The 27,240-nt window shown below is 43.6% G+C and overlaps 1 protein-coding gene across 1 annotated transcript; it reads left to right on the top strand.

The window, feature by feature from the left end:
• Nucleotides 1–956: 956 nt before the first annotated feature.
• Nucleotides 957–26,490, top strand: LOC120229344 (putative serine protease 46). The gene is made up of 5 exons (XM_039228288.1): nucleotides 957–1,065; nucleotides 3,225–3,402; nucleotides 3,585–3,844; nucleotides 4,617–4,780; nucleotides 26,098–26,490. The coding sequence occupies exons 1-5, from the start codon at nucleotides 984–986 to the stop codon at nucleotides 26,350–26,352; spliced, it is 939 nt and encodes a 312-aa protein (XP_039084219.1). The 5' UTR covers nucleotides 957–983; the 3' UTR covers nucleotides 26,353–26,490.
• Nucleotides 26,491–27,240: the final 750 nt, after the last annotated feature.

The following is a 27,240-nucleotide window of genomic DNA, read 5'->3' on the forward strand; positions in this document are numbered from 1 at the left end:
CTAGAGATAAACATTGCCATTTCTATTTTCACTTACATTTACTCACTATATTTTTGCCTTTTTGCTTTCAACTGCTTCATGTCACTATGTTTTAGGTGGGTACTTGATAAGTAGCACATGAGTGGACTTTTTTCCTACCCAAGGTCAGAATCTTTTATTTTTAAAAATGGAGAGTTTTTGTATTCACATTGGTAGTGATGATGGATCTGATGGTCTTAATTGAACTATCTTATTTTGTTTTATTGATTGATTCCCCTAGCATATTATTTTCAACAAAGGCAGCAGAATAGATAGGGTTTTTCTTCTCTGGTAGGGAGGGGTCCCAAGGCATTTATTCTGCTGACTCATGAAGACCCAGGCCTGCAAGCTGCTTCCCCTTAGGAAGCCATGCTACCAGGCCCCAAACACCGGGCCTCCCTCTACCCAGGAGCTGTTTTCTTGAAAATGCAGAACCTATGGGAAAAAAGGAAAACTCCAGTTCCATTCAGTAACCCACAGCAGGAACTAGCCATCCCCTGCTCAGTGCCTCAGTTTCCACACCTCCAGGCTGCCCTGAGAAGGGTTTCCTGAAGGAGACTGGACTGAGCACTGGGGCCCATGGGTGCTGTAACAGGCTCAGGACTGGGCATACAGGGGCACCATCAAGGCCAAGGCTGAGCCTGTGGGGTACTGTCGTGGGCCAGACACCAGGTGCTGTTATGGGCTCCGGGCTAGGCACCGGGAGCGTCGTTCCAGGGAGGCGTCTCCAGCAGCATCCCGTTGTGGCCCCGGTAGGACGTTGCCAGGACCACACTGTCTCCTTGTCAGGATCCTGCTGCTGCCCTAGCTGGGTGAGCCTCAAACCCTGGGGCAGAGGCCCACTCCCTGCCACTGTGAATAAACAAACCATGAGTTCTAGAACTCTCCCACAGTGGAGATGCCCTGCCCCACCCTGCCCCCACGTCCCATTATGAGGGCCAGTGCAGGCCGGGCACCTGCCAGCCATGGCATGTGGGCCAAGAGATCTTCAGAGCCTCACATCTCCAATTTCTTCTGCCAAACTTGGAAATTCCTTCTTTTTAGAAGGTAGGACTTTCTCCCATGGGGGAGAGGCGGTGGAGGGCCTGGGTTCTGTCCTCATGCCTGAATGTGTCCATATCCTGATGGGCACATCCTCACCAGATTGCAGTGTGCCAACTTAGGGGCCCAGATAGTGTGGAAGCACTTCCATTTGGTAAGGGTGACCATGAACACAAGGGAAGAGCCTTATTAGAAATTGGGGAACAGGCTGACAGCCGGGGACCAGATGAGCTTGTTTGGGAGGCGCAATCTAGGAGAACCAGGACTTAGGATGACAATGTGAGGTTTGAGTGACTGACTGCTCACGCTATGGAAGGTCTCAACACCCTATGAGGTGGCCTTTACCAGTATCTCCGTTTCACAAGGGGAAACCAAGGCCCAGGTGGCTTGGGGAGCCAGGATTCAATACCGGTTTTTAGTAGACTCCAGCCACTGAGTGTTCCCTGTGTGTGGGATGGTGATGCTGTGTCTGTGGCGAGGTTGATCTGCAACACCTCACACCCCCCAGACAATCCATCATGTCTCCCCTCTGACTGAACCGCTGTCCCTGGTGCTGGCATTTCCAGGTCGAATCCGGCAAATCCTTTGTAAGGAGGTGGGAGTCGGTGTTATTTTGGATGTGAGCTCTGAGGAAGGTTGTTGTCTGAGCCTGGGGAACACACTGAGGGTGTGGACCGTAGCTGTGGAGCTCAACCCTGCCCCCCAGGACTGTCACTTTTTAGGTGGTGAAGCTCATTCTGCAGGACCCTGGCTCCACAGGGCCCTCAGCTTTGTGAGAAAGGAGAGGGCAAGCCTCTGGAACCCCACTTTCCTCCTGAAGTGGAACAGTCCCCACTGGGGCAAGCTGCAATCCAAAACAACAAGGTAGCCATAGACCCACCACAGCATGTGAGAAGAGCTGGAAACGCGGCTCCCCCTTGGGGGGAAATGGAAAATAGGACAGCAAGCCATTGGATAGGGACACGAGCAAGAACGGAGCCTTGAGAAAGCAAGACAGGACAAAACTCTGTGGAGATGTGGGGGCCTGTGGACCCCTGTGGAAGGCCCTGATTGAGGATAAAGGTGTCCAGCCACGGAAGTCTGTGGTAAGGGGGTTGGCCATCTACACCTGATGGTCCCAGGAGCCCTGGGAATGGTAGAATGACCTAAACATCAATGGGGGATTTCTGTGAGTCAGGCCCCACCAAATGTTTCTGCTAATGCGTAGGGGTCATCATAGGCTATTAACCTTGTCTGTTTATCAGTGGACCCCTCCACCACCATCATGGACCCCCCCCCAGGAAAGGACAAGCCTTGGTTACTGCTGCTGAGTCCCTGACACTCTGCTTGGCATTGCACACTGAGTTGCTGAGGGAAACCGACTTTCTGGAACCATGCCAGCTTCTGACGGCATGAACACATGTCTAACTGCCTCTATGAGGATTCATGACTGCATGTTAGCAGCTTGTTGGCCAGTCCGACCTTGACAGCAGACTATATACAAAAAAACGCTTTTTTTTTCTTTAATCTTGGTTTCCAACCTTTGCTGTAGAATTTCTCCCTCTCCTGTCCTCGATGTTAAGTTATTAAATAGCAGTCCAAGATGGTCCAGGTCAAGATCCCCGTCTTATAACCAGTTCAGTGCAGCTCCCTCTTCTCCCACTCCTGCTCTTGGTGATGAGACGGGGCAAGGTGGGGATTGAGAAGCATCTCTACTCCTTCCTCATATGGTCACAGAGAGCACACCTCCGGGAGGTGACCTCCAAAAGTGAGCCCTGGGGTTGTACCAGGCTACATCACTGTCCATTGCTTTCTGACCACAGCTCTAAGCCATCCTGCTCACTCATATGCATGGTATCACTTACCTCTTGACTGGCAACTCACTCACTCCTCGAATGAGTCTCCTCCTTCACTCCTCTAGCCATCTGCTTGTGTAAACGAGCGGGCGGAGAGAAATCCTGGGGTGGGGGGTGGTTGTCCAGTCCCCATCGTTTGTGGGATTGCTTTTTCATGTGGGGCACCTGCTGCCTCTAGGCCTTTGCCATTTGCAGAGCTGTATGCAAAGCCCCTCCCCACATGTGTGATGGCTGGCATGTGGCTCTCTCTGCCTCAATGGTCTGTTGTGTATGGTGGTCTTGAGAGTCTGCACGAGCCTGGCATGGTCCCCTTTCTACTTTTTTCCTTAGAGCCCTGGTTCCAGGCCTGTGGTCACACCAACATCGCCTGCAAGATGGTGAAGGGGAAGCTGGTGGAGGTAGGCAAGTGGCCATGGCAAGTGAGCATCCTATTCCTGGGTGCGTACATCTGCAGCGGTTCCCTCATCCACCATCAGTGGGTCCTCACGGCTGCGCACTGCCTACAGAGGTCAGTCAGGGTGGCCAGCCATCCCCAGCGGCTTTGCTTTCTGGCCTGGAGGTGGGGGGGCCCTTGTATATCTGAGGATGTGGGTGTAGGGACCTGGCTGGGTTCTCCTGTGCTCAGTCCGCGCCTCTCCAACCACTTATGCCTCACTGTGGGCAATCTGCCTGCTACCTATGGCCCTGCAGATCCAAGGACCCCAGACAGTACTCCGTGAGAGTGGGAGTCCAACACCTCCCAGAAAACGGCACTCAGCTTCTGCTCACTCGCATCGTGATTCACGAGGACTTCCACAACCTCATATCCCGGGACATTGCCCTCCTGAAGCTCAGGGACCCCATCTCCTGGTCCCCCCTCATCCAGCCTGTCTGCCTGCCCAACACCAAATTCCAGCCATCTCTCGGGACCATGTGCTGGGTGATAGGGTGGAGACATAAAACTGATCAAGGTGAGTAAAGGCCGGCAGGGAGATCCCAGGGCCGCGGCCTCCTTGGAACACAGCTCCAGCATAGACTCGTTGGTTCATTCCCTTCTTCACTTGTTCGGTCCCTCAGCAAACATTCCTGAGCTGCACACCGTCCTCACCTCTGTTGATAGGAAGAGATCCCCAGTGCTCTAGTGTAAAAGACACACATGGTCTACGTGGGCCTCAGTTCCCAAAGTTAAGTTAAATCCAGTTAAGTTAAAGCCCTGGCAGAGAAATTAGTCTTGCTATTCACGGGATTCCCTGTCTGCAAGTGGCACATTGGTCATGACCCCAGCAAGTATTGAGGCTTTGAGCGGCCATCATACATACTTGTTACCTCAAGGTAACAAGGAATGATTGGTGCCACCCTAGAGTCCTAGAATCGAGGAGTGTTTGTGGGATCCTGCCCTCCAGAGGAGTGGCACATTTTGGGCTCCTGACTCTTGACACCTTGCCAGGTGGCCATGGAGCAGTGCTCAGACCCCGCCCTCGTGAAACCCAAATTATTGCAGTCATCTCTCCTTGTCCTCATTCAGTGCTCAGATGCTGCTCTGAACCCCTTGGGAGACTTTCACTTGGTCTTTTTAAGGAGCTTAGGTGTTTTCAAAAGTCAGGCTGTGGGATGGGGCCTTTATAAATTACTATCCCAGGACAGTAGGCCTGTTTCACAACCCTAGTGAATCTGGACAACTTCAGAATGGAGATGCGTCAATAGTTGAAGGGATAATGAGGCAAGATCTCTCTCTCTTTCTAGGAACCTCAAAGACCCCCTACAGTCTTCAGGAGGTGGCTGTCAAGATCATTAACAATGATATCTGCCATAGGCAGTACAAGTTCCTCTTCTTGAAGGAAGACAAGAAATTCATTGGGCAGGACATGCTGTGTGCCGGCTCAGAATTCGGCACAGACTCTTGTCAGGTGCGGGGGTTTGGCCCAGGGGAGGGAGGGGACGTTCAGGGATCATGCTTTCCTTTTCATAGGCACTCAGTGACCTTATGAAAATCTCCTTTCCTTGACCTTCAGTTGCCAAGTCTGTAAAATAGGGTCAGAATACTCCTTGCACCCGTCCACAATAATAGTAATAATGGCAATGCTTCTCAGGTCTTTTGAACATTTCGGAACATCAGTTACATGCCCAGATGTGGGCCAGGTGCTGGCAGAACTGGTTTTGCATAAATGACATCATTCCGTAAGCATGTGTCTGCCTCTTGCATCTTCTGTTCAACATTGTTTTGGAAATTTATCCCTATTGGAAAGTGCAGCCAATTCATTCATTAACATCTCTAACTGTGATAATTCTCTTGTGACCATGTCACAATTTATAAACTCTATTGTTTATAACATCAAGGTGATTTTCAGTTTTTAGTTTTTCATATCACAAACCACTGCTCTGAGTATTCTTACACACATCTCCCTATTTACATGTTCCAAAATTCACGACAGGATGTGTGTCCTGCAAGGAACTGGGAGGGTCATAGGCAGTGTATACCTTCATCTTTAATAGTTATTGCTGGGGCACCTGGGTGGCTCAGTTGGTTGACCATCTGACTCTTGATTCAGCTCAGGTCATGATCTCATGGTTCATGAGTTCGAGCCCCACATCAGGCTCTGAGTTGACAGCACAGAACCTGCTTGGGATTGTCTCCCTCTCTCTCTGCCCAGTCCCTGCTCTCTCTCTCAATATAAAAAAATTTTTTTAAAATACTTATTGCCAATTGTTTTCCAGAGTGATCATGTTAACCCATATTCTTACAGCAGTGTTTGAGAATTCTGTCGTTCCATAGTATTGGCGACAGTTTTGTTATCATCAGACTATAAAACATTTTCCATTCTGTTTGATGAGCAGCAGAGCTATAGTGTCCCACCGTGGCTGCCGTGGGCATGTCCCCAGTGACCAGACAGCTATGCGTCTCTTCCTGTGCTCATTTTTCATTCGTGATTCTTCTTCTCTGAATCACTGACTCAGCTATTTTTGCACATTTTCTATTGTTTGCCTTTTTCTATTATATTTTTATGTTTTGAATGCTTGTTCTGTGTTCCTTGTGTACATGGCAGATATCTTGTCCTGGTGTTTTAATTTATCTTTTCATTATGTTTACGCTGTCCTTTGCTCAACAGTAGTTTAGATTTTATTGTAGTCAAGACCAGATGGACTTAATATACAGGAAAAAAATTATATATATATAGAACATTCCATCAAAAAAACAGCAGCATACACATTCTTTGCATGTGCACATAGAACATTCTCCAGGATAGATTGATCCCATGTTAGGCCACAAAGCAAGTTTCAGTGAATTCAAGAAGATTGAAACCCTATCAAGCATCTTTTCTGACCACAACAGTATGAAACTAGAAATCAGTTACGAGAAAAAAAACAACAACTGGAAAAAACAGAAACATGTGGAGGCTAAGCAACACACTACCAAATACGTAATGGGTCAGTGAAGAAATCAAAGAGGAAATTGAAAAATAGCTTGAGACAAATGAAAATGGAAATACAATGGTTCAAAATCTTTGAGATGCAGCAAAAACAGTTTTTTTAAATTAGGTTTTTAAAAAATGTTTTATTTATTTTTGAGAGACAAAGAGGCAGAGCCTGAGCAGGGGAAGGGCAGAGAGAGAGGGAGACACAGAATCCGAAGCAGGCTCCTGAGCTGAACTCATGAACTGAGAGACCATGACCTGAGCTGAAGCCAGCCACTTAACCGACTGAGCCACCCAGGTGTATTAAGTTTTGTTAAAGTTTTTTTTTATCATTTTGAGAGACAGAGAGAGACAGAGCATGAGTGGGGGAAGGGCAAAGAGAGAGGAAGACAGAATCTGAAGAGAAGAGCTGTCAGCACAGAGCCCGATGTAGGGCTAGAACCTACAAACCACGAGATCATGACCTGAGCTGAAGTTGGAACCCAGGTGCCTCCTAAATTTATTAAGTTTTTAATTTTAATTCTAGCATAGTTAACATACAGTATTATATTAGTTTCAGGTGTACAATATAGTGATTCAATAATTCTGTACATCATCTCGGTGCTCATTATGATAAGTGTACTCTTAATCCCCTTTATCTATTTTGCCCATCCTCCACCCACCTCCCCTCTGATATGTTTTATTTTAAATGAATACCCTCAGTTAAAGTTACTGCTTTTTTCCAACAAGAACATTTTTTTTTACTTGAAGCATATTTCAGAATACATGGTTCTAAAAGATAAATATAAAACATTCCATCCAAGAAAAACAGAATACACATTTTCCTTAAATACACATAAAAGAATCTTCTGGTTAAATCACACAAAAAGAGATATAATAAATGTTACAAATTTAAGAAGACTGAAATCATACCAAGAATAGTTTCCAACCACAATGGTACAAAACTAAAGATCAACAACAGTAAAACAAAGCTGGAAAATCTACAATGTAAATATTAAATATTTAATATGTAAATATTCAACAACACACTACTGCACAAGCAATGGGCCAAATAAGAAATAAAAGGGCAAATCAAAATATGTCTCAAAACAAAAGAAAAAGAAAATACAATATTCAAAACCTATGGGATGCAGCAAAAGCAGACATTAGAGTGAAATTTATGCTATAAATACTTGTATAAAGAGAAAAAGTTCAAATAAACAACATTACACCACAAGGAACTAGAAAAAGAATAAACTTAGCTGAAATTTAGTAGAGGAAGGAGATAACAAAGAAAATCAGAAATAAGTAGAAACCAGAATAAATAATAACATAACACTGAAAGTAATGACCAGTTTTTCCAAAAATAAACAAAATTGGCAGTGCTTTAAAAAGCAGTTCTAAGAGGCAAGTTAATAGTGATGCAGGCCTACCTCAAGAAACAAAATCTCAGACAATCTAACTTTGTACCTGAAGGAATGAGAGAAAGAAGCACAAAGCCCAAAGTTAGTAGAAGAAAATAATAAATATTGGAGTAATATAAATAAAATAGAGACTGAAAAAACAATAGAAAAGATCAATGAAACTAAGAGCTGGTTCTTTGAAAAGGTAAAATTGATAAACTTTAGACTTATCAAAGAAATGAGAGAGGCTTCAAATAAAATCAAAAAAGAGAAGTTCAGCCAACACCATAGAAATACAAAGAACTTTTCTAAGAGACAACTGTGAAAAATAATACACTAAAAAATTGGACAACTTAGAAGAAATGGATAAATTCCTAGAAATACACAATCTTCCAAGAATGAGTCAGGAAGAAAAAAAAATTCGAACAGGCTGATTAGTATCAGTATCAGTATCAGTAATCAAAAAACTTCCAACAAACACAATTCCAGAACTGGATGGCTTCACAGATGAATTCTACCAAACATTTAAGAAGAGTTAATACCTATCTTTCTCAAAGTATTCCAAAATGAAGAGGAAAGAATGGTCCCAAATTTATTCTACAAGGTCAGCACTACCCTGATACTAAAACCAGACAACAAAGACAGGTTAAAAAAGAAACTTACAGACCAGTATTCCTGATGAAAATAGAAGCAAAAATCCTTAAAATACTAGCAAACTGAATTCAAGAATACATTAAAAGGATCATTCACCATGATCAAGTAGATTTGTTCCAGGGCTGTAAACATGGTTCATTATCTGCAAATCAATCAACATGATATATCACATTAACAAAATGAAGGATAAAAATCATATGATCATCTCAATAGATGTAGAAAAAGCACTTGACAAAATTCAACATCCATTCATGGTAAAAACGCTCAGGAAAGTATGTATTGAGGGTAGGTACCTCAACACAATAGAAGCCATATATGACAAACCCATAGCCCATCATACTCATGGTGAGAAGCTGAAAGCTTTTCCTCTAATGTCAGGAATGACAAGGATGTTCACTCCTGCCAATTTTATTTATTTATTTTATTTTTAAAAATTTTACCTGTCTTTTACTTTATCTTGCTCTTTTGTGCAATATAGTACTGAAGTTTTAGCCACAGCAATCAGACAAACACAAGAAATAAAAGGCATCCAAATTAGTAAGGAAGAAGTAAAACTGTCACTGTATGCAGATGACATGATACTACATATAGAAACCCCTAAAGAAGCCATCAAAAAACTCTTAGAACTAATAAGGGAATTCAGTAAAGTTGCAGGATACAAAATTAATATAAAGAAAAATGTTGCATTTCTATATACTAAAAATGAAGTAGCAGAAGGAAATTAAGAAAACAGCTCCATTTATTATTGCATCAAAAAGAATAAAATCCCTACGAATGGATTTAACCAAAGGTGAAAGACTTGTACTCTGAAAACTATAAGACACTGGTGAAAGAAATTGAAGATAACAGAAATAAATGGAAAGATATATCATGCTCATGGACTGGAAGAATTAACCATTAAAACATCCATACTATCCAAAGCAATCTACAGATCTGATGCAACACCTATCAAAACACGAATAGTATTTTTCACAGAACTAGAATAAAAAATACTAAAATTTGTATGAAACCACAAAAGACTCAGAATGGACAAAGCAATCTTGAGAAAGAAGAAAAAACTGGAGGTATCACAATCCCAGATTTCAAGCTATACTACAAAGCTAGAGTAATCCAAAGAATATGGTACTGAAACAAAAATAGACACCGATCAGTGGCTAAAGGAGGCAAGAATATACTATGGGAAAGACTGTCCCTTCAATAAATAATGTTGGGAAAACCAAACAGCTACATGCAAAAGAATGAAACTCAACCACTTTCTTACAACATACACAAAAATAAACCCCAAATGGATTAAAGATCTAAATGTAAGACCCCAAGCCTTAAAACCCCTAAAACAAAACATAGGCAGTAACTCTTTCACAACAGCCTTAACAATTTGTTTTTGAATCTGCTGTCTCAGGCAAGACCAACAAAAGCAAAACAAAATAAAAACAAAACAATTGGGACTACATCAAATGGAAAAGCTTCGGGGCGCCTGGGTGGCTTAGTCGGTTAGGCGTCCGACTTTCGCTTAGGTCATGATCTCACGGTTCGTGGGTTCGAGCCCCGCATCGGGCTCTGTGCTGACTGCCAGCCCAGAGCCTGGAGCCTGTTTCAGAGTCTGTGACTCCCTCTCTCTCTGACCCTCTCTGCTCACGCTGTCTCTCTCTCTGTCCTAGAAATAAATAAAAACATTAAAAGAAAAATTCAAATGGAAAAGCTTCTGCACAGCAAAGGAGAACATTAACAAAAGTGATAAGGCAACCTACTGAATGTGAGAAGGTATTTGCAAATGATATTTTTGATAAAGGGTTAGTATCCAAAATATGTAAAGAACTCCTACAACTCAACGTCAAAAAAACAAAAATAAATCCTGCCCCCAAAACCCTCCAAAAAACTCAAACAATCTGATTTAAAAAATGAGCAGAGGACCTGAATAGACATTTTTTTCAAAGAAGACATCCAGATGGCCAACAGACACATGAAAAGATGCTCAACATCACTCCTCATTAGGGAAATGCAAGTCAAAACCGCAATGAGATACCACCTCACAACTGTCAGAAAGGCTAAAATCAGCAACACAAAAAACAGCAAGTGTTGGCGAGGATGTGGAGAAAGGGGAATCCCTCTTGCACCATTGGTGGGAATGCAAACTGGTGCAGCCACTGTGGAAAATATTATGGAGGTTCCTCAAAAAATTAAAAATACAAATACTCTATGATCCACTAATTCCCCTGCTGGGCATTTACCTGAAGGTAATGAAAACACTAATTTGAAAAGACAAATGCATCCCTATGTTTATTGCAATATTATTTACAATAGCCAAGATATGGAAGCAGCCCAAGTGTCCACTGATAGATGAATGGATAAAGAAGACAGCCAATGTAGTTTTGGGCTTTTTAATTTTCTTTTAAAGTTTATTTATTTATTTTGAGAGAGAGAAAGAGAGCATGTGTGAGTGGGGGAGGGGCAGAGAGAGAAGAGAGAGAATCCCAAGCTGACTCCAGACTGTCAGGATGGAGCCCTATGCAGGGCTTGAACTCATGAACCTTGAAACCATGACCTGAGCTGAAATCAAGAGCCCCATGCTTAACAGACTGAGCCACCCAGGAGCCTTGACTCTTTCTCTTTCTTTCTTTCCTTCCTTAAAATTTTTAAAATATGATTTTTTTTCAAATTGGTTTCCATTCAACACCCAGTGCTCATCCCAAGTGCCCTCCTCAATGCCCATCACCCACTTTCCCCTCTTCCCTACCCCCCATCAACCCTCAGTTTGTTCTCAGTATTTAAAAATCCCTTATAGTTTGCCTCCCTTCCTCTCTGTAACTTTTTTACCCCCTTCTCCTCCCCCATGGTCTTCTGGTTTTTTTTTTTTTAATTTAATGTTTATTTATTTTTGAGAGAATGAGAGGTTGGGAGCAGGGGAGGGTCAGAGAGAGAGGGAGACACAGAATCTAAAGCAGGCTCCAGGCTCTGAGCTGTCAGCACAGAGCCTGACGCGGGGCTCAGACTCACGAACTGACGTTCAACTGACTCAGCTACCCAGGTGCTCCTTACTTTTTTCTTTTCTAATAAAAGTACTTAAGGCTACAAATTCCCCTCTTAATAATGCTTTAGCTTAATGCCACATATTTTAATATGTAGCATTTTTACTGTTATCTGCCTCTAAATATTTTCTATAATTCCCATTCTTATTTCATTTTGACCCATGACTTATTTAGAAGAGTGGTGTTTTTGATTTACAAAACATGTGTACTTGTTTGTTTTGTTAATGATTTCCAACCCAATTTCTGTGTGGTCATAAAATTGGCTCTATGGCAATACCAGTTATATGGAATGGGTTGTAACTTGCCTGGCAGCCTGGTATGCGGTTAAGTTTTTAAACATTTATTTCATTATTTTCTATTTCTAGTAATTTTTCTTCTGCTTCCCTTGGGCTTGATTTGGTTTTCTTTTTCTGTCTTCTTGAACAAAAAGATTTATGCTTTCTAGTTTTGTGTTTGAAGTATTTAAAACCATGAAATCTTTTTTTTGAAAAATATTTATTTTGAGAGAGATATAGGGAGAGAGAGAATCCCAAGTTGGCTCCACACTGTGAGTGCAGAGCCCGACACGGGGCTTGATCTTACGAACTATGAGATCATGACCTGAGCTGAAATTGAGAGTTGGATGTTTAACTGAGCCACTCAGGCGCCCAAAACTTATCTTTTAATTAAACCTTGGTTTCATCTCTTAACTTCTGTACCGTTGTGATTCAATTGTCATTACTTTATTTGAAAAAATACACATATAGTGTGAAATGAAAGAACATGCATTTCCTTTAAAAAGTAGTACATAAATGCAAAAATTAGAAAATGAGACTTTCCTATAATCAACCTAGAAATTTCCACTCTAAATTATTTAGCTTCTATCCCTAACACTTCTTTTCTATCCATATATGAAACCCTAAGTAAGTTTTAGGGTTGTTTTCTGGTATTTATTTATTTATTTATTTTTAATTTTTAAAATGTTTATTTTTGAGAGAGAGAGAGTGTGAGTGAGTGAGAGAGGGGCAGAAAGAGAGAGAGGGAGACACAGAATCCACAGCAGGCTCCAGGCTCTGAGCTGTCAGCAGAGAGCCCAGCTTGGGACTCAAACCCACAAACCGTGAGATCATGACCTATGTGAAGTCAGATGATTAACCGACTGGGCCACCTAGGCACCCTTCTAGTTTTTATTTTTTATTTTTTTAAATTTATTTCTAGGAGAGAGAGAGACAGCGTGAACAGGGGAGGGTTAGAGAGAGAAGGAGACACAGACTCCGAAATAGGCTCCAGGCTCTGAGCTGTCAGCACAGAGCCCGACGCGGGGCTCGAACCCACGAACCGCGAGATCATGACCTAAGCGAAAGTCGGACGCCTAACCGACTAAGCCACCCAGGTGCCCCTCTAGTTTTTATTTTTAATGAAAGACTGTACTATGATTTTATTCTCAAATTTTTTTACTTTCACTTGAAATAGATCTTGGACTATCTTGAACTATGTATATAAATGCATTCTATTCTCTTTGAATACTGAATAGTAATTCTCTCATAATGCTGTGTCACAATCTACTTAACCATTCTCCTATTGATAGACATCTGAACTCATTTCAATGTTTCTCTGCCATGCCAGAGTAAAAATCTTTGTTCATAGATCTTTGCACACTTGTTCAAGTGTTTCTCTAAAACGAAGTTTTAGAAGTGTAATTACAAGATCAGTTGTATGCACATTTCATATTTTAAGAGAGATTGACAAATTAGCCCCCTCAAATATTTGATCCATTTACATTAATACCAACAGTATGTGAGTGCCCTTTTGTCTACATCATCATCAGCATTAGGCATTACTTTTATTTTACCTTTTGTTCCTCTGGTAGGCTAAAACTTTTATTTTTGCTTTAATTTCATGAAATCGAGCAATTTTGTAAATTGCTTGTGCAGTAGGATCTTAAAGTGGAAGTTTCAGTGAAGTCATGAAATTACAGTATGTATCAGGATTCAAAGATAGTTGTGTGACATTCCACGATGTATATGTACCAAAGGGTCAAGAGAGTAGAGTGGGAGGTAATTTTTATGAGGAGGATTTCTCTGGAAAGAGCTGCTCCTGTGCGCTTCCCCTTCCCCTTCTAAAGGAGGGGGGTGTCAGATCTGGGAGGGGTCTCAGAAGATCACTCAGAGGATGTGATACGTGCCCACTGAGGGGCAGACTCAGCTGTCAATCTGCCCAAGACCTAGAGCGCAGGAAGTACCTAGGGGATAAGCTGGTTCTTTTGCTTCTCTCTCTCTGGCTTTAACTTTGGCAGGGTCAGGAAACAGGGTAGCGAGATGGGGTTGGAGGGGTAGCTGAAGGGGAGTGGGGTGGGGAAGGGGACCTGGCTTCTTCCTTCCCAGGCATCCTGCTTACCAAGAGCCTTAAACAGCAGCGGGGAGGAGTTTTTAGTTTAAATCAAGTCTGGCGTTGTAATTATTGTGTGGGAACGCATATTCTGATTTCTGAACTGAGACATGTTTATGTGACAGTGTCCTCAGAGCACCTATGATTATGTTAATCACAGTGAGCAAAACCTTCTGGTGCTACCCAAGTGTCTACCCAGGGTCAGAGAAAGAACTCACCTTCTACACAAATTGTAAAATGACAAAGGGAGTCTAGATAAAGATGCTTGCCGTGTTCAGTGTACCATTTACCCTTTTCCCTGCCATTTGCTCATGATTTTCTATTAAACTACTTTTGTTTTTATTGATTTGTAAACACTCTGGATGTTATATACTGTAGTAATTATCAGTAATGGAGCATCATGTCTTTTTCAACTTAAAGATGGTATATATATGTGTATATATATATACACACACACGTACACAAACATACACACCTATACACATACACATATGGGGAAAGAATATAAAACAAATATGGTAAAACATGAACAGTTAGTAAATCTAGGTTAAAAATATTATATTTGCAACTTTTCTGGGGGTCTCAAATTATTTCAAAATAAAAAAGTTATTTAAAACTTTGGGAACTGGACATTTTAACCATTTATAAAATGGTTCACAATATTTTACCCTATTTGTCCATCATTTCCCTTTTTTGGCTTGGATTTTTTTCCCCATAGAGTTATTTAAACTTTTGATTTATCATTATTCCTCTTGATGATAGTGGTTTTCGTGCTATGCCTAGAAGTACCTTTCCTACCCTAAGATAAAATTGTTCAATGGTACATGTTCTTAATTCTTTTCTTTAAATATTTTAACTTTGTTTCATCTGGAAGGTCAAGAGAAGGCATCCATTTTATTTTTCTCCAAATATAGCCAGTTATGTAAATTATCTTTTATTGAATGCTTAATGTAATTTTTAAAATGTTTATTTTTGAGAGAGAGAGACAGAGCACAAGCGGGGCATAGGGAGAGAGAGAATGAGATACAGAATCCGAAGCAGTCTCCAGGCTCTGAGCCGTCAGCACAGAGCCCGATGCGGGGCTCAAACCCATGACATGGGAGATCATGACCTGAGCTGAAGTTGGAGGCTTAACGGACTGAGCCACCCAGGCGCCCCTGCTTACTGTATTTTTGGCAATGAATAGAAATGCCCCCTTTAGGGGGACCTGGCAGGCTCAGGCAGAAGAGTGTGTCTCTTTTTTTTTTAATTTTTAATGTGTATTTATTTTTGAGAGAGAGATAGACACAGAGAGTGAGCGGGGAGGGGCAGAGAGAGGGAGGCACAGAATCTGAAGCAGGCTCACAGACCGTAAGATCATGACCTGAGCCGAAGTTGGACGCTTAACTGACTGAGCCACCCAAGAGTGTGCAACTCCGCAACTCTGGATCTCAGGGTTGTGAGTTCAAGCCCCATGTTGAGTGTAGAGATTACTTAAAAATAAAACCTTAAGAAAAAAAAAAGAAAAAAGAAATGCCCCCTTTATTATAGCCTACATTTCCATCTTGTATCGGTCTGTTTCTGCCTCTTGCAGTCTCATTCTTTTGCCAACACCACTGTTAAATTATTGTAGCGTTTGAATTCTTGTTTTTCTTTTGTATGTGGTCAGGCAAGTCCTTCATTATTCTCCCTTTAAGGAATTTGCCTGGCTGCTCTCCCGTGTTCATTACAACCGAGCAATCTTAGTACAATGTCAGAAAAAAATCATGTGGCAGTGTTGGTGGAAATCAATAGATTAACTTAGAGAAAGTAGACCATGTTGTTCTATTTCTTTCTGTTTAGAGCAAAGGATTTATAGCTTTCTCCATATAGTTACTGGCTGCTGTGGTTTAAGTATATACCTATGTGTTTTATATCTCTGCTGTGAGCAGTATGTTTTCTTTCATTGTATTTTCTGCTTGAATTATATACATATATAATTATATATATACATATTTTATACGTATACATACATATATACATGTTATACATATAATTTTATATGTATATAATTGTGTATGTGTGTATATATACATACATACATATATATAATTGTGTGTGTCTGTGTGTGTCTGTGTGTGTTTACCTTGTACCAAGCATCCTTTCTGGATCAAGTTGATTCTCTTTAATTTTATAGGTCCAGAAACACATCATCTACAAAGAATGATCAATTTACTTCCTTCTTTTCAACGTGTATACCTCTTATTTTTCTTGTCTAGTGCAGTGTAAGAACTATATTTCAGAACAATTTCTCTGTCTTCCAGGAGACACTGTGCCTTTTTTTTTTTTTTAAGAAACTTTTGTTTTATATTTTATATGGAATTCATGAGTGTGTGTGTGTGTGTGTGTGTGTGTGTGGAGGAGCAGAGGGAGAGAGAGAGAATACTAAATGGGCTCCATGCTCAGCGCAGAGCCCAATGTGGGGCTCAAGAGAGGGCTTGATGCAGGACTCTATCCCACGACCCTGAGGTAAAATCAAGAGTTGGACACTCGGGGAGCCTGAGTGGCTCAGTCAGTTGAGTGTCCAGCTTTGGCTCAGGTCATGATCTCACGGGTTTGTGAGTTCGGGCCCTGTGTTGGGCTCTGTGCTGATAACTCAGAGCCTGGAGTCTGCTTCAGATTGTGTCTCCCTGTCTCTCTGCCCCTCCCCCACTGTGAGGAGGGAACACAGGCACACGCGAGCGCTCTCTCTCTCTCAAAAATAAATCAACATTAAAAAAACTTTATAGAAAGAGTTGGATGCTCAATCAACTGAGCCACCCAGGCATCCCCTGTGCCATTTTGTTCTAAATGCATCTCTTGTCCAATGGCATAAAGCCGGACCCTGTTTTTGTCCGCATATCTGGAAGAATATCCTTTTTTTTTTTTTAAATTTTTTTAAATGTTTTATTTATTTCTAGGAGAGAGAGAGACAGCGTGAGCAGGGGAGGGTCAGAGAGAGAGGGAGTCACAGACTGAAACAGGCTCCAGGCTCTGAGCTGGCAGTCAGCACAGAGCCCGACGCGGGGCTCGAACCCACAAACCGCGAGATCATGACCTAAGCGAAAGTCGGACGCTTAACCGACTAAGCCACCCAGGCGCCCCTGGAAGAATATCCTTTAATCCATTTACCAAAAAGAATGTTTTGTTTTGTTCCCCCACCTTGCATTTTGGGTTGGGTTTGTTTTCCACTCCACCTCTCTGCTGTTGGTTTGGAAATTGTCATGTCTCATTTTCATTCTGCTACTGGTCTCCTTGTATATTCCACACATGTATTTAACATTTAATATTAATATATGAGCACCCAGAGTTCACTGGCATCTGCAGCTTCCTCCTCAGCAGGACGAGACCTTCCTTCATTTTCATGTTCTTCCTTTCCATCCCCAGACTCCTCCTCCTGTTGAAAAGAGTTGAGCTGAACTCTTCTGTTACATCTAAGAGTGTTTAGTTGACTCTCTGGGGCTCCCCAGGCCTACACTCCTATGAGCTACACTTAGCAATGATTTTTGCCTCTTTTATTGTCACGATGTTTACTTTTTCCACGGCCTTGGGCACTTCTCCCCTGAATGATCTGGAATATAGCTGTGCTTTTTCTTGTTGCCGACCTTCTCGGACGCACTCCTCACACTTCAGCATGGAGCTCCTGCTCATTTGGCATATCATCTGTCAGGGAGAGAGCCACTCCTTCCTCTTCCGCTGTGGCATTATTACTTCCGGAACGAATGCCCTGCTTCCTACAATGGGTTTTCTGTAGCTATCAGGATGACTCCATACTCTGAAGTGAGGTGCCGAGTCGGCTCCATGAACAGATGCCTCAGGTCTGTCTCCCCCGCCCGCGGTGTAATTTCTCTTCCTTCTTATGTCGGGTTCAGATTGATAATATCTTGTTTTAGAATGTGTTTCATTTGTTCCTTCATCCCAACAGACACGCCGCGCTGGGCCCTAGGCCGGGCACAGGACAGAGTTGGTGCAGGGCCTGGGAAGACCTGGGAAGGCCTGGGAAGGGAGTGTCCCATGGGGCGCCATCCACCCCTTTTTAAGGTGTGTTGAGAAAGGCACCCCCTGTATCAACGTATAGAATCAAGACTATGCTTCCCTTGAAAAATATTAGTCCGTGTTCTGGAACATTTGAAACAACATAAATTGTCTGCTTTTTGAATTCTTCTCATTCAGTGCTTCTTGAATGCCGGAGAGAAGTTACCCCGGAAACCACGTGGGCCTGTTTTCCTTTGAGGGGTAGTTTGTGGGCAATATTTTAAGTTGTTTTGCCCGTGGTTATTGCACTTCTATGACTTGCATTTTCTTAGAAATTACTCATTCTATCCAGAATTTAAATCCATAAAGAGGAAGTTACAAACATTCTTCAGATTCTGAGGGGAGTATATTTTCCCTGGATGCACTTCTAGCCTCTTTTCTACTCACGCCACAAAGTATTTGCATTTTCTTCCTCTTTCTGTTTTTCTTGGAAAGATGTACAAGATTTATCAATTTTGTTGTTTAAAAATTTTTTTTAATGTTTATTTTTTGAGAGAGAGACAGAGTATGAGCAGGGGAGGGGCAGAGAGAGCGAGATGCAGAATCCAAAGCAGGCAACAGGTTAAGCTGTCAGCACAGAGCTCGACACGGGGCTTGAACCCAGGAACCGTGAGATCATGACCCGAGCTGAAGTCGGATGTGCAACCAACTGAGCCACCCAGGTGCCCCTATTTTGTTGCTTTTTAAGAACAAGCTATTGATTTCACTTCTCAAGGCTATGATTTCTGCTTTGTAATGCATGGATTTCCCCATTTTTGTCTTTATTAATTCCTTTTCAAGTGTCTTGAGCTGAATGTGCAGTGATACATAATTGATGATAATAATGAATAACTTACTTTCATTCTCACTTGTTTGATAAAAATACTTAGACCAGGACTCTTCCGTGTGCACTTAAGGCCCCTATCCCACGGGCTTTGCCATACGTGGTATTCTCTTCGCCCTACACAACAATCATGGATTTTAATACTGTTTTTACCTGAACATTTTTGAAAGTTAATTTCTTTTCCTTTGATAGAGTAGTTCACATTTTGTTCTGGGATCTGGTTTTATTTTACTGTGGTAAGAGAATGTCCACATTTGCGATTTCTTTCTCTCTCCACTATTCTTTTTTTTTTTTATTTTTAATGTTACTGTTACTTAGATCTATTTTCATTTTTTTTTTTTACAAATAGTTTATTGTCAAATTAGTTTCCACATAACACCCAGTGCCCATTCCCACAAGTGTCCTCCTCCATGCCCATCGCCCCTCCCCCCCACATCCATCAGTCCTCAGTTTTTGTCAGCATTCAAGAGTCTCTCATGATTTGCCTCTCTCCCCTTTCCCCCACCATTTCCCCCCTTCTTCTCTCCCTTGTTCCTCCGTCAAGTTCCTCCTAATCCTCCTATACGTGCAAACATATGATATTTGTCCTTCTCTGCCTGACTTATTTCGCTCAGCATAACACCCTCAAGGTCCATCCATGTTGCTACACATGGCCAGATTTCATTGTTTTTCATTGCCATGTAGTATTCCATGGTATAGATAAACCACATCTTCTTGATCCATTCATCCGTTGATGGACACTTAGGCTCTTTCCATGTTTTAGCTATTGTTGAGAGTGCTGCTATGAACATTGGGGTACATGTGCTCCTATGCATCAGCATTTCTGTATCCCTTGGGTAAATTCCTAGCAGTGCTATTGCTCTCTCTCCACTATTCTGAGTTCTCTTGTTGTCTGAGGTTGCAGAATCCAGTAAAATCTTCTCTCTCAGGGAACAGCCCTCACGTTATCATTAGCTTGATTATCAGTGTCTTGATTTTCCCCTTCGTCTTTCATATTCTTGCCCTGCAAAGGCACCTACTCAAATCTGTTTATTACATGTCTTTAGAGATGTCTGTATCTTTGAAAAATGCATAGTGTTGCTGAATGTGTATTTTAACTTGCATAAATGGTATTGTGCTACACATCCCCTTGTGTATTTGTTTGCTGAACAGTCTCAATTTGTTAGAGAGTCCACATGAAATGATTTTATTCTTTCAAGCCACTGCCCTTCACATGCCCTATGTCACAGCTTCTTCCCTCCCCCAAACATCATCTGAGGCAGAGTATACAGTTTTCAGTCACTTTTAGTTATGATATGCCCTGATTACAAGTCTCGATTTAAAAATCAATTCGATTTAAACCTTGCCAAGCCCAACCACATCTCTCTCCTCTGGTGCTCCTGGGAGAGGAGGGGCTCCCTGCCTCACCAAACTTTTTTTTTTTTAATTTTTAAACATTTATTTATTTTTGAGACAGAGAGACAAAGCTTGAGTGGGGTAGGGGTGGAGAGAGAGGGAGACACAGAATCCGAAGCAGGCTCCAGACTCTGAGCTGTCAGCACAGAGCCCGATGCGGGGCTTGAACTCACAGACCTCGAGATCATGACCTGAGCTGAAGTCGGCCGCTTAACCAACTGAGCCACCCAAGAACCCCAATTCTTTTTTTTTTTTTTTAAGTTTATTTATTTTGAGAGAGAGAAAGAAAGAGAGAGAGAGAGAATGTACACAAGCCAGGGATGAGAGAAAGCGAGTGAGAGAATCCCAAGCAGGCTCCACACCAGCAGCATGAAGCCCGATGAGGGGCTCAATCTCACGAACTGTGAGATCATGACCTGAGCCTAAACCAAGAGTCAATGCTCAACTGACTGAGCCACCCAGGTGCCCTATTTTTTTCAATTCTATTTGTACAATCAACGCTTTTCCATCCTCTCACTTTCAATCTGCATGTGTCTTTAAATCTGAAATGAGTCCCCTATAAGCAGCGTACAGATGGCTCTTGCTTTTTTGTCCATTCCGTCACCGTATGCCTTTTGATTGGAGCATTTAGTCCATTTACATTCTAAGTAATTAGTGACAGCTATGTACACATTGCCATTTTGTTACTTTTTTATGGTTTTTATAATTCTCTGATTCTCTCTTCTCTTAGTCTCTTCTCTCACAGTTTTCTGGCTTTTACATATACTTGGATTCCTATCTTTTTTATTTTTTGCATATCTATTACCAGTTTTTGATTTGTGTTTGCCATTAGTTGTATATAACATCTTCTTCATATAGCAGTCTATATTAAGTTGATAGTTACATAAGTTTGAATCTATTCTTTACTCTTCTCCCAGCTACCCCACATTGTAGAAATATGGTGTCATACTTTACATACTTTTATTTTGTGAGTCCCTTGACTGATTTTTATAGATATGATTTTAGTATTTTTGTGGTTCCTACTTTTCTTACTCATGCTTATGGTCTTTCCTTTCCACTCAAAGCATCTCCTTTAACATTTCTTATAGGGCTGGTCTTGTGGTCCACCCCCATCAACCCTCAGTTTGTTCTCTGTATTTAAGAGTCTCTTATGGTTTGGCTCCCTCTCTGTTTGTAACTATTTTTTTCTTTCCCTTCCCCCATGGTCTTCTGTTAAGTTTATCAGCTTCTACATATGAGTGAAACCATATGATTTTGTCTTTCTCTGACTGACTTAATTCACTTAGCATAACACCCTCGAGTTCCATCCATGTTGTTGCAAATGGCAAGATTTTATTCTTTTTCATTGCCTAGTAGTATTCTAGTGTGTGTGTGTGTGTGTGTGTGTGTGTGTGTGTGTGTGTATACCACATCTTCTTTATCCATTCATCATTTGATGGACATTTGGTCTCTTTCCTTAATTTGGCTATTGTTGATAGCGCTGCTATAAACATTTGGATGCATGGGCCCCTACGAATCAGCACTCCTGTATCCTTTGGATAAATTCCTAGTAGTGCTATTGCTACATTGTAGGGTATTTCTATTTTTAATTTTTTGAGGAACCTCCACACTGCTTTCCAGAGCGGCTGCACTAGTTTGCATTCCCACCAACAATGCAAGAGGGTTCCCTTTTCTCCACGTCCTTACCAACATCTGTTGTTTCCTGACTTGTTAACTTTAGCCACTCTGACCAGTGTGAAGTGTTATCTCAATGTGGTTTTGATTTGTACTTCCCTGATGATGAGTGACGTTGAGCATCTTTTCATGTGTCTGTTGGTCACTCGTATTTTCTCTCTCTTATTCAGCTCGATTGCTTTCCATAACTCTGTACTCCAGGTTACTGATCTATTCTTCTGCTTCCTCTAGTCTACTACTAATTCCCTCTAATGTATTTTTATTTCATTTATTTGAGTTCTTTATCTCTGGTGGATTCCTTTTTATGTTTTCTATCTCTTTGTTGAGGGACTCACTGGAGTCCTGCACTCTTTTCTCAAGTCCAGTGAGTAGCTTTATGACCATTACTTTAAATTCTCTATCAGACATATTATCTCTATTTTGTTTAGCTCTCTTGCTGTGATTTTGTCTTGTTCTTTCACTTGGGGCATATTCCTCTGTCTCCTCATTTTGTCTAACTCTCTGTGTCTATTTCTTTGTGTTATGAAAGTCAGCTACATCTCCTGTTCTTGAAAGTAGCAAACTTATGAAGAGGTCTTGTGCCCTGCACTGCAATATCCCCTGTTCACCAGAACCTGGCACTGAAGGGGTGTCTCCTGTGTGTGTTGTGTGGACCCTACTGTTGTGGCTGAGACACGTTTGCCTTCAGTCCCGTCACTTTGCCTGTTGTGGGTAGGGTTTGGTCTCTGTCGTTAGCGTTTCAGTCTGGGGCCACCTTCAGCTTGAGTTGAGTCAGACCAGGCGTTTGCGAGAACTGTGGTAGCACTGAATTGCAGGGTATTTTCCCTGTGCTGTCCCCTGAAAACTGTCATTGGTGGGTGGGGCCTGCAGTCAGATCAGATGTCTGCCCCCAGTCCACTGCTGGGGCCACTCTTGCTTGGTATGTGTGGTTATCTTCCCCTCTCCCTGGGGGAGGAGTCACTTTGGAGTGGCACTGGCACCCTGCTTGGCTGTGGTACTTCTTTGGACGGCCTCCTGCCAAGGGCATGCTGGAGGGAGCATGTCTGCAGGAGAATGTGGGGTGGGGTGCACAACGCCAGCAAGGTCTGTGCTGGCCACTGCAGGAGGATGAGCTACGACTGCCTGGGGAGCTGCTGAGGCCAGCTGCGATGGAGGGGCAGGGTGTGTCTGTAGGAGAATGCAGGGGCGAAGTGTGGAGAGCGTTCTCAAAGGACTGGTTCCCGCAGGTGTCTGTATATCTAGGCTGGGGGGCAGGAGAGGGAAACGGCACCTGCCAGCTCCTTGTTCCTGGAGAAGTCCCTCGAAGGCCCCTGCCCCTCCAGCACACACTCTGAGGTTAGTAAGTACATCTCATTTTCATATACCCTAGGTGTTTTCAAGCTGCTGCTTCGCTGTATCTCCCCCGCTATTTCTTATGCCGTCTCTTTAAGAGCAAAGACTCAGTTTCCTATTACCCTCTGGCTCTCCCAGAGCTGAGCCACTGATTTTTAAAGTTGTATTAAGCTCCACTGATTGTAAGAACTAACAAAGTTAGGCCCCTCTAGTTTTCAAAGCCAAATGGTATGAGGGTGATTCATTTTCCCAGTGGGGCGCCCCTGTGCCCGGGGTCCTGGGGTGGGGTATGCTCCTCTCCCTGCCCTACACCTGTGGCATCCCTTCCTCCTACAGACAGTATTGCAGGTCAGTTTGGCTCCTGGTGGGGTTTCCACCCTTCCTACCCTCTTCACGGTCGCCTTTCTTCTGCATTTAGCTTTGGTGAGCCTGTTCTGCCAGGCTTTGGGGCATTTTCTGGCGTATTTACTCTGGTGTGGGTGTTATCAAGGCTCATCCGTGGGACAAGCTGAGCCCAGGATCCTCCTACTCCGCCATCCTCCCCAGAAGTCTCCCAACTCTCTCTCTCTGCTTGTTACTGTGCAGGGTGTCCTCACATATACTAGATATTGACCTCTAATTGGTTTTAGACAGAATAAATGCCCTGTCTTAATTCATCATCTATCTTCAATGACATTTGGCGTCCTTCACTGAACAGTCATAAATTTGATGTAAGCCTGACACATCTCCCCTCTTCGAGTTTGTGGGTTTTGAGTCTTATATTAGTTTTTTAAAATGTATATTTTGTGAGAGACAGACAGACAGAGCATGAGTGGGGGAGGGGCAGAGAGAGAGGGAGACACAGAATCCGAAGCAGGCTCCAGGCTCTGAGCTGTGGGCACAGAGCCCAACATGGGGCTCGAACTCACAGACCATTGATATCATGACCTGAGCCGAAGTCAGATGCTTAACCGACTGAGCCACCCAGGCGCCCTGAGTCTTATTCTAAAACATATTAAGTCATTAAATGTATAAAGTCCTTAAATCATCTTAAGTCAAAGTCATGATCCTACATGTTTTTAATGAACTTTATCTTTTTAACCTTTCACACTGAGGGTTTTAATTCCTTTGAGGTTTTGTTATGGCAGGCAGGACCCAACTTCATTTTTCTTCATCAGTTTCCCCACCATTACAACAGAGACCTCCCTTCCCAGAAATTTCTGGAACACCTGCCACATCTCCTCACATACAGATATCAGGTTGGCTCTCCGTTGCACGGTTGGTCAGTTTTCCTATTTTTATGCCACTACCACAGTTTCTGTAACGACAGCTTTGAGATCCATCTAACTCTCTGCTAGGTCAGACCTAACCCCTGCCCTCCTCTCCCATTTGCTCTCCTTTCTCAGACCTGTCATAGAATTCATGGACTGCCGTCCTTCCACATCAATTTTAGAATCAGATTGGCAAAGTCCTGAAAACAACCCACCTGGCATTTTATTCAGAATTGTTTGAACCTTAGAGATTAATGTAAGGAGGGTTGACATTGCTCTCTTTTTCAATTGCTTTTACTCTCTGTTGGACAGAGACAAAAGAATATTCATAAAATATGCATGCAGAATAAAGAATAACAGGCAGCACCCCTCCCCTCCCCACCAAGCCTGTGCTGCATTACCAGAAACTTTGAACCTCCCATATGCACGAATCCTTGAGTCTTAAGCCGTGAAGCCTCTAATTACGGTCTCTTCTCTTTTTTTTTTTTTTCCTGCTGGTTGGCATTTGCTCATGGTTTCTCAACTTCCCTGTGTATGAGGTGCTGTTTTAAAGAGTGAGGAAATGTTTCTTAGAGTGTTCTCTGTGCAATTCCCTGAACCATGGCCTCTAATGGTGGTTTCTTCAGACAGAATCTACGTTTGCTTCTGCCAGATAACGGGGCATATGACCAACCCAGGACCTCTTTGAACAACACCCTTGGCCTGGGTTCTGGAACCGCCTACATCACATGGATTCCAGTGGCAGGTTCACCCGAGGGAGGGCAGGTGCTCCCAGTTTATCCTCACTCGGAGGAGGTGGTCCTCTTTGGGAGGTGTAGCTTTCGGCCAGAGGTTTCGTCTTGGGCTCCCCTCCTAGGGCAGGCTCCCCGGGTTTGGCCTCTTATCTCCCACACCCATGGACAAGACTGTGAAAAGCTGGCACACAGGTCCACTGGGTCTGGCCAGTAGCCTTGGGACAAAAGCCTCCTAGGGCTTAGCTCCCCTCCTTTGGACTTTGAGAAGTCTTCGTTTTCTTGCCAGCTCATTTACAATGGTAAGTCTTTAATAGCATCATGCATATTTAGTTCTTTTTAGCAAGGCCGGGTTGGTACCTGGCCTTCCGTGTTGCAGGAAGCCAAATGCTGAGATCTGGCATTCGCGTATGGTTTTAAGTTGCCTCACTTAAGAACAAAAATATATCTTTACCTTGCGGTAGGTCTCCTTTTATATTCTTAGGCAGAGTTTTATTATTATTATTTTTCATTAAGTGTCTCATGCACTCTTCACTAGATTATGTTCTTTAAGTCTTGGTTTGAATTACATTGTATATCTATATCTATATCTGGAGAGAGTGAGTGAGAGTGCGCGCAAGAGCTGTTTTTCCAATTTATAACATGTTTCAACAATACAGAAGGGTATAAAGAAAGTTTTAAAAAAATCATAAACCCACCAGCAGCAGACACAACAGCCATTGCTTTTTGACCCTGTTGCAAATGTTACTCTTACACACGCACCTGCTTTGCACAACAGGGAGGGGGCTGGTTTGCATTTCAAATAGGTCACTCTGCAAGCAGGAGACCAGGAAAGAAGGCGGTCAAGGGCAACACCTTGGAGGCTCCCCAGGAGTTCAGGGAGGACAGAGGTAAGGGACTCGGGGGCTCTAGTCAGAGAGGTAGCAGGAGAATGGAGAGAGGGGCCAGCGCGGTCCTGAGCTGGGGCCCCAGTGCCGAGCTTCCTGCCACAGAGCAGGCTCATGGCCAGGTTACCAGAGACGGCACAGCCTACCGTAAGCACGTCCTCATGCTAAGGACATGGCCCAGGAAGGTGTGAACTTCTGCAGGGCCTGCAGCGAGACCCTCCTGCTGCCCCCCTCACGCCTCCCCCCTCCCCTCTACAGGCTAACTCCGGCAGCCCGCTCGTGTGTCAGGTGAACAACTCCTGGATCCAGATAGGGCTGGTGAGCTGGAGTCACAGCTGCAACTGGCAACACTTCCCAGGCATCTACACCAGCACCTCCCACTTCACCTACTGGATCAAGAAGCAGATCAGCGACATGAGGTTCATCAGTAGGGCTGGCCCTGTCTTCCTGAGCCCGGTCGTCCTCACCGGCTACATTCTGCTGGTGTCCTTGGGCTCCCTGTGGCTCCTGTGAGCTGTGTTTCTGGGGTGGCCACTTCTCCTCACGACCCAGGGGACACGTGACATTGCAGGCAGTGCGCCCTCGGGGGAGGGTCCCAGAGCCACTTGTCTGGAGTTGTTCAATGAAGATGCTCTTGAGTTTTGCGCCAAAGAAGTCATCATCTTTCTTCTTGACTGTGGCCAGAGCCCTTCAGAACCCTCCGCAGCCCTGGGAGGCCTGTCTGTCCTCTCATGGGGCGCCTTCCCCGAGGGGCATACTTGTGTTGTACTGGCCGTGTTTCCCACCTCGGGCCGCGCTTTCCTCCTCTGCCAAATACGGGGTGGGACTCAGCGCCCCCTAGTCCCTGCTTAATCATCTCAGCACCCCAGCAACCCCTGGGCCCCATGGCCTTCCCCTGAGCAGTTTCCCTCAGGCCTTCCTAAAAGAATTTGGCTTCTTCCCAAGAAACTCACAATGACCAGACCTGCATTTAGGGACTTTGTTCCAGAACTGTGAGCCTCTCCCGACCCTTCAGATGCCCCTAAGGGTCTACAGAGCCCGACCGGTGCCCTCTCCCTCCCTGGCAGAGGTGGATGGTGATGGGGGGAGAGGGGGAAGGTCGGGGGAAGCAGAGTGCTTGCTGGGATGAATCGTGTGAGGTGACTGCGCCCTGAGCTCCCAAGCATGACCTCCATCACACCCAGGGGAGCCAGCGCCCTGCCTCCTAGCGGAGGTAGCGTGGGGTCGGCTCTGACCCAGTGGGCCTCAGCTTCAGAGCCCCTGCCCTTCAGGCACCAAAAGTGTAGCGGGTGTGATTTGCTGTCTTCACAGAGATTGGATTGGAGCACTGAATGGGCAACCTGAGTGTCACCCAAGGCAGCAGGTCCTGGCAAAAGTTAGAATGTCCTGACTTGCTGTCAC

Source organism: Hyaena hyaena, unplaced genomic scaffold (assembly GCF_003009895.1).
Source record: "Hyaena hyaena isolate Hyena2069 unplaced genomic scaffold, ASM300989v1 scaffold_30, whole genome shotgun sequence".
NCBI classification, from domain to species: Eukaryota; Metazoa; Chordata; class Mammalia; order Carnivora; family Hyaenidae; genus Hyaena; species Hyaena hyaena.